General features: G+C 36.7%; 1 protein-coding gene across 1 annotated transcript in view; it reads right to left on the bottom strand.

The window, feature by feature from the left end:
• Nucleotides 1-291: 291 nt before the first annotated feature.
• Nucleotides 292-8,688, bottom strand: part of LOC138715460 (micronuclear linker histone polyprotein-like) — a 65,832-nt gene continuing 57,435 nt past the window's right edge. Inside the window, exon 7 of the mRNA XM_069848384.1 lies at nt 292-1,758. Within this exon, the coding sequence (XP_069704485.1) occupies nt 1,694-1,758 (65 nt within the window). The 3' untranslated portion in view covers nt 292-1,693. The remainder of the gene's footprint in view (nt 1,759-8,688) is intronic.

The raw sequence follows: 8,688 nt of genomic DNA, 5'->3' as shown, positions 1-8,688 counted from the left end.
AGTTATATTAGTTTTCATAAAGTGGACTATATTTATCACTGCCTATATAATTACTCGAAATCATACTAAGAAATGTCTACAAATCTGCACAAATTAAAAGAATTAATTCAGGAAATACAAGCTAATCAGAACCAAGGCTTCTAAACTTCTCATAGGTTGCATTATTATCGAGCTTGTTGGCGAGGGATTGAGGGGGAAAGGAGAGCGATTCTGACATCACAAGATAGCTAAGCGCGTCAAAGCTCAAATGCTTCAAAGCAGTGTCTCGTGTTTTTTCTGGTTTATGTTGTTTTGAATGCATTATGCCAGGTCAAAGGTGTGCTGTTGCAGTATGCAACAATTATAACCATAAAAATAAAGAGTTGTCTTTCTTTACCATTCCTAAAGATTTAGGAATTAGAAAAAATGGGTAATTGCGTGCAAAATACAGGATAAATTCAATCCTGATACAAGCAGATTATGCTCTGATCATTTGAAAGATGACGATTTTGTTCCTGATTTTCGAGCAGCTTTAATGAAAATAAAGTCGAAACAACCGAGAATGTTAAAGCCTACAGGTAAGTTTAAATAAATCACGTAGGTCTATATAAGTAGCCTATGTTAATACCAGCTTTATATAATTAGATTAGGTTCATCTGTGTTAACCTTCAAATTATTTTCTTCTTTTGTAATCTTTGCTGTGTCGTACATAACTTACAATTAATAAAATAAGCATGCTACTTATACTAACAGTCGCATACCAAAGGGGTGGAGGGTTAGCGACTGATACCAGTAATGTTTTTTCACTATAATTCTCATTATATTGATTTTATATTTACGATTTATGACATTTTGTCCTTATGGCATAATCAGTGGGTTAATCAAAAAAGCCTCCAGTGACAATTCATTGTTGAGTTATAATGATTATTGCAAATGAACGTGCGGCTGACATTTCATTACCAATACATGCTCCTTTTTCCAAACTTTAGAATGAGATATTAAAAAACATTAAATGTTAGAACTTTTATAAACACAAGACTGGAAACTAGCAGACAAAAACGGAGGGCAGACACTGAGAACAGACGAATTGTTAAGAAATATAGAAAAATAATGCAGTGACAAGTGTAAGTACAGTTTTTATGTAGCCTACACGGTATAAACACTTTCAATGTATTTATATTATGCCATGATACATACACAATTGGTTTATACCCATTGTAATATTTTTATTTCAGGCGGTTATGTTTATAATGTACGCTGAGGTCGCTATCACTTTGAAAATAAAGGACCAATGAGCATGGACTCTTCGCGCGTCATCAGCCAATTAGCCATTTGATTGGCTAATGAAAAATGAGATAACCTATTGAGTGTATAGAAGCCTTGAATCAGAACAGAACTTCATGTATATGAATCCATGAACATTGTAAGTTATTTGAAGCGATAATTCATTTAGAAGCGAGGGCAATCAATTCTCTCGATTTTCGACACTGATAATTACACTCTGCACAAAGAATCTATCGTAATGAGGTAATATATACATATCCATTAAATGAGAGAGAAGCCCCTGCTATACAATAAGATAAATGAAAAATTAATATGTAACTGAAACTTCGTACAGTCCTCTTATGAAAGAGTGAACACATGTTGATATGGTACAGCTAATGAATGCTTCAACATTAAATAAGAGTGACTAAACTAAAACTTCTCTTCGTTTCTACCTGACAAATGCATCCTTGCCGGAAGCTTTCAGTTTCTGTTGATATATGGCCTGAGAGTTTGCTGTAACAATGAGAAAAGCATGAGATATTTACATTAGTACACTGCTGAATTGCATACCATGTTGTGAATGGAACTGTCTTCGAAGGAGTCAAACTTTTTAACTAGTTGCATCTTTAGGGACAAACAGACATGATAATGATAATACAGGTAAGGATATACGTGTACATGCCATGAGTTGCAGAGAGGTCGAGCTCTGTACTATGAAGAGATGTCCATACATTGGCAGTGCTACATATAAATTACTATGGTCACAACTTACTTAGGCAGAGCTTGTACTCAGTTTATGACACTGGCAGGGACGGCCGGTCCTTATGTGCTCATGTGCTACAGCACATAATAAATATAGGAGAGAAAAAGATTTTTTTATTTTAAAAACCTCAAAAATATTAATTTTAATTGCAATAGTTACCGTATGTTTCCTTCTCTATTGTTAAAGCATTTGAATCTTCCGCCTTGTCATGTTTCATCATTCACCCTCCACTGTAGTGTGAGATGTGCTAAGCACAAGAAAGATGTCGACAAGGAGGACTGCGCATACTCCAGTTACCCTTTTCTCTTCCCCGTAAGCACCAAAAACCTCGTGAAACTACTCTCCCTTTTGTGCTCACGGAAAAGTAGCCAGACAGAATAGCCAACTTATGTATTTAGTACCTAAAACGTCAGTTATTAAAATAATGTATTTAATTACAAACATTTCTTTTTTCTATTAGAAATTTGGTTTTTAGTCGTTGTTTTCAATTCTTCCAGTTAATAAAATTAGACATACATGTTTGTAAATATATGCATTTTAGCTGTATTCAATTGCGCATTGTTCACCGTTTGACTAAGAAGGTTGGGGACAACTAACACGTGGTTAGTGACACCGGGAAGGCTGCACGTAGTCGTGTTTTTCAAATCCGTGTCTAAAGTGAATGGTTGTTTGCATGGTGTATTATTTTGTGTTGTTAAGTGTTGTGTTCATACTTCTCCGAGGTGAGTGCCAGTGTTGGACCATTGACATGAATTCAGTTGACAATTTGTTAAAAATATTATTTTTTTCTAAATCTCTAGAAGACAAAATACAAATTAAACAGTTAGGTAGACTGGTCCCCAACTTAAACCTAACACAAAAAGCTAAAGGAGCCGGAAGTCAGGAATACACAAGACAGTTCAATAGGAAAGTTTATGATACATGTAACTGGATTAAAGTTGTTGTTATGTTGTTATGTTTATGTATTTCGATCGCTTCTCTATGTAGACGGGGGAAGAAGTGCGTCGTCGTGCTCAAGATGTCCGTGTCCTTGAATCTTATGTTGTGATCGCCCTCTTGAAGGCGTAAAGCTAAACAAGTGTTGGTACCCGGTCCTAAACAGAACAGATAAGAAGCCACTACAACAAAAGGACGGAACCCAGAACGGGAGCAGCGAACAAAGTGGCGCGGACCGCAGCGACAACAGGCCTCGGACCGCGGGCCGCACTATAAATACGCCCGCACAACCAGACACAGGATCAGTTGCCTCAGGTACGCCGAGAAGAGTCTTGCGACCTCGGATACCACTCCACTGAAGATGTCTGCCGCAGTTGCAGACGAAACGTCTGGTATAAAACCAACTAATAGACCACGGCCTCTCAGCCCGGAAAATGAATCTACATCTATTATTATTATTATTATTATTTATCAGCAAGTGTTACCATAATTCTTATATACGTGCCTGAATATATAGGGCTACATCTTCCCTTGAAGGATAAAATACTTGCTACGCTGTACCCCCTTTTTTTAGTTTTTAAATATTTTGATGACTATTATCAGTTATTTACTAGTTATTGATTTAATAATAATAATAATAATAATAATAATAATAATAATAATAATAATACTGATAGCTTTATCAGTAGTAGCAGTAATAATAATAATAATAATAATAATAATAATAATAATAATAATAATAATAATAATAATAATAATAATAATAATAATAATAATAATAATAATAATATAGAGAAATTGATTGAATATTATGTGCTAGTGTAGTGGTGAAACGAGCTATTAAACTCCAAGAACTGAAATCGGCCTTAAATCATCGTCATAAAGAGAAAGATGACATAAATAAATGTGGCGAACGAAATAGCTCATTCTCTTAAGTCTTCCAACGAAGCAGAGTTTTATAAAAGCATAATGATCAAGGTGGCTGAATTATTTGTCCAATGAAAGTTGTTAATTGATTTTGAAAAACTGCGCATTTCTCGACTAAATATCCAAAAGAGAATTCAGGAAATGTTTGATTGTGTTCATGAGGAATATTTTAAAAAGCAAGACAATTTGCATATATTTTTTATTGGCTTTTGATGACAGTAGTGACATTACTGATATGGCAAAGCTTGCGATTTTTATTCGCGGGGTTTATGAAGAACTCAATGTTAGTGCATGAACCACCACTGGTTGTAGTTTTCATGCCATGTATCTCTCCCCCGTCTCCTGAGGCGTGCTCGATGCCCCAGTCATCCACCTAGTACATCACTTCGCCCAACAGAGTGCACTCAGATAATATACCATAGATAGTGCTATTATTTCCTTCATTTTCATACCAAATTTTCCTATTGGCCGGTTGGTTTCGTCAGACAAAGAGAGAGGGAAGACGAGGTTACTTGGCTACGATCAGTTACATTTAACCTCACTCAGGAGCCAGGCCGCATACCGACAAATTTACTCAGGAGCCAGGCCGCGTACCGACAAGTTTACTCAGGAGCCAGGCCGCATACCGACAAGTTTACTCAGGAGCCAGGCTGCATACTGACAAGTTTACTCAGGAGCCAGGCCGCATACTGACAAGTTTACTCAGGAGCCAGGCCGCATACCGACAAGTTTACTCAGGAGCCAGGCCGCATACCGACAAGTTTACTCAGGAGCCAGGCCGCATACCGACAAGTTCACTTAGGAGCCAGGCCACGTACCAACAAGTTTATTCAGCAGTCAACGTTCGTACCGACAATTCATTCAGGAATCAATGCGCATATGGATAGCTACTCTTAGGAATCAGCACTCAGGAAGCAGAGCTCGAATGTATACTACACTTTCTAACTTAAGTTCTTTGTGTTAGATTGTTCGAGAATAGTGTATCATTATATTTCACTCAGCAATTTACGGATTACATGAAATCTTGTTTCAAATATATCTTGGGATTCAGTGCTGCAATAAGTTTGCATCAGATTTATTATTATTGGAGTAGTTATATTAGGGTTGTGATATTATTTTCATTTTTGGTTGTATATGTTTGCGATATTGTGGTGGATCATGTATGGAAATCACTCGCGGATGATACGTCTTGGGTTAAGTGATTGGGATTACATGAAGAGATATAATTTTGATATGTGAGGTTGTATTGAAGTTTCAAGGCAGTTTTGGTGATATCGCGGTGATTACGGTCTCTTTGCTTACATCGTAATAGGCTGTGTAATGAACTAGAATTGTATGGGCCTCGCTATTATTCTAGTACTTGCTACTCCATGTTGGTTATCATTAGTTCCCACACGCTGGTTTTCAGGAATCCGAGTGTATTGAGTTTCCGTTGCTATTCAAATGAGTATTCGTATTTTAAAACTATCATCGGTTACATATTATCTAATTATCATATCTCTCTCTCTCTCTCTCTCTCTCTCTTGGGCATTATTTGATTGTAAGGTACAGAGATTATTGTTAGTACTATCTGCAGAGTTTATGTGAGACATATGTTTAATTAGGCCTACTTATCTGTATATTGATCAGTCGTGTGACAGTTTGTATTGGGTAAATTCTTTGTGAAATACTGAGTCAATGTGTACGTTGAATTTGCTTGCTGCATTTTATGTTAACTGTAATTTAATGGGGCATGTGTTATGAGTTAGCATACTGACTGGGCATTCATGTTAAAGTTTATATGTGGTTGGCTATATATATATATTGAGAGAATATTCCAACGAGTAGATGCTTATAGGTCAGCAACTTGTTATTGAGAATTGGTTTATCATATTGTATCATGACTTCTAAGTACATTGGCCCAGTCTAGTTAAAGTCTCGACGATTTAGTGATTGGTTTATTGGTTATTGAGATTAACTTCCAATATTCTTCAGTTCACTTAATTTCATATCTACATGTTACTTTCATTTTATCATTCATGTTATTGTTATCCATTATTTGTTAATTATATTTGTTACAAAAATTCACACTATTTATTTCTAAGTCTTCCACTGCGCATATCCCAATCATCCAATGTACCATGACATCTGGCGAATAACAGCCCGGTAGAAGATGAAGAAGAGGATGATCGTACGACCGATCGCACGATCGTACTCCTCACTCCTTACTTGTTAGACTGTCTCTCGCGTGTAATCGCTGCCGTTCGAGTTTTGGTCACCATTGGTCTAGACAATGAAATGGAGAGTGACAGGCATGCTGATTACTCCTTGGTCAAAGTGATGGAGTCTCCTCCAAAATACCGATGTTTTATAGAGATCTCTGCCAAACTTTAATATCTTTATAACAAAATTCAATAATCTTTCATTTCGACAATTTTTGCAACAGCATACTAGGAAAAATATTCCAGATGAATTACATTTCTGAAAGGGAATGTCATTATAACGACACAATATGAAGAATTCGCAGCTGTGTGGGAAACATGATTTTTATCTGTATAGACGAACAAATGACCAAGAAGGATATTCCACTGCAAATGTTATTATAGGTACCTGTCAGTGGCAGTTTCTCGGGAGAGGGAAGGGAGGAACGTCCTCCTCACATTTTTCTTTTTTTGAAAGTAAATACCAAATGCCTTGAAATTCGAGGAAGATTCGATCATTTTTAAGTTCACAGCTATAAGAAAACCTCGGTTGATGGAGTTTTAAATGACGCGCAATCATGTGCTGCTAGAAAACTGTGAGATCCGAGATTGTTTGTGTGGAGGAAAGTCAATCCTTTCCTCCTTTACTGCAGTTAACACACATAGACAACAGCGCACTAGCGGCCAGAGAAAGAAGCAGAGTTTTAAAGCAAGTAAATGAACGGATAGGGTGGAGATCCTCCTCTGAATCAGCGCATGGGCGGAAAATAGAAACCGACTGGTCGTGCAGCAAGCTCGCTACCGCTGCGATCTAACGATGCTGCATTCAACCAGACTATAACACATCTAGGAGAAGGCACAATAAAAACAGTTTTAACGCAAAGCTATGAAAGACACCATATAATTTTTTTTTTTTAATTATAAAACGAAATATATTATTCATTGCACTTTATATAAGCTACTATTCATGGTTTGAAACTTTCGAGGATATCTGAAAGTTGAAGTTAGATTTATATAAAACAAAGAGGAAGTAGTTCTACGTTAGTATTGCAGATCTTTTTTGCCCCTGAAATTCACTTCCATTCATTGTCTACTACACAGGACAACAGCCAAGTTGTCAGTTTTGTACAAATATATTTGAAATTGAAAGAACTCCAAACTACATTATTTTTAACATAAAAATATTAATCGGTCATCTACAGCTTTGAACAATAATGATAGTATGACCAGAGCGGTATGACTTTACAAGAATTGACATTCTTCAAACGCATGTGATACTGAATTTGTAAAATGTGCATGTGGCAAAGTAAACCACGTGAGTGGGTGCAGTGTTCTCGCTTTCCTAACAGATTATTTCCCATTCCCATTTCCGTAAAACGGTTTTGGTTATGTGTTAGTAGCTATAATGTCTTTCAACACGTGTGATGCGGTAGTGTGCGCGAAAAATGCTGTGAGGTTGTGAATTTCCTTGTAATTGTTAATTTGTACAATTATCCAACAATGAATGGAAGTGGAAACATATTTTGGACAATTTAGGAAACTCAGTTTACAAGAACAGATTATTGCTATACAAAAGAGAAGGCCAACCCTAACACTATCTGTTTGCTGACAACATAAAGTCCACTGTAGTCTATTCAGTTGTTTTTCACGAGAAATGAGGGGTATTTTGATCTGTGTTCATTATAGATGCTAGAGTCGGGCAAACAGCCTCTTACTCCCGCTCGTTCTCGTAGGTGAGGCTAGCTGGCCGATAATGCCAGTTCCGAGAATCGTATTCTCGAGATTGGCACTCTCGGGAACGAGGAATACTGGGTCCCGGCCTGTTATCGCACGGCTGACTTATCATTATGAAATGCGTACACTGACTGCCGGCTTAATTGCCGCTCATCACTGCAATTCGTGACTCTTTCTGAAATATTAATGTTCATAAAGTAATTTAAGAAGGCACAGCAGTGTGGTATGCAATAAATAATACAGCACATTATGATTGTCGACATTCTTACACTATTTTAATGAACTATTTATTGCCTTTCCGGAGAAGCAAAATAATGCAGTACTTTCAGCCATTACCTAATCCTAAGCTAGTCTAAAATAATAACAAGTTATGGTTGGAGCTATGATATATTTTCTCGCTATCAGCATTTTGTTGACATTCCATATTTAATCATTCGATAGTGTTTTGTATACGCTATAGTAATGGATATCACACGACTGTATTATTATTATTATATTGTGCGTTCACATCTGGATGTTTCGTTGTAATGCAAGGGCATCTTCATCAGCATGGGTAATTATTGCGCTGTGTAAGGACGAAATAAAATAATGCTTATTTATATTATTATAAAGGACCAAAGGCTCTGACAAAAGATATTTTTGTTTTCCAACTGATAAAATGCTGAATGTGAAATGGAAACACTTTTGCAAGGGGAAGGACAGAATTACGAAATAGAGTAGATCCTTTCACAAATTGATCATAATTACTTACAAATGCGTTTTAAGGAACCCGGAGGTTCATTGCCGCTCTCACATAAGCCCGCCATCGGTCTCTATCCTGAGCAAGATTAATTCAGTCTCTACCATCAAATCCATTTTTATATTAGCTTCCCATCTACGTCTCTGCCTCTCCAAACGTCCTTT

Source organism: Periplaneta americana, chromosome 15 (genome assembly GCF_040183065.1).
Source record: "Periplaneta americana isolate PAMFEO1 chromosome 15, P.americana_PAMFEO1_priV1, whole genome shotgun sequence".
NCBI lineage: Eukaryota > Metazoa > Arthropoda > Insecta > Blattodea > Blattidae > Periplaneta > Periplaneta americana.
This window is presented reverse-complemented; position numbering and strand designations above follow the sequence as displayed.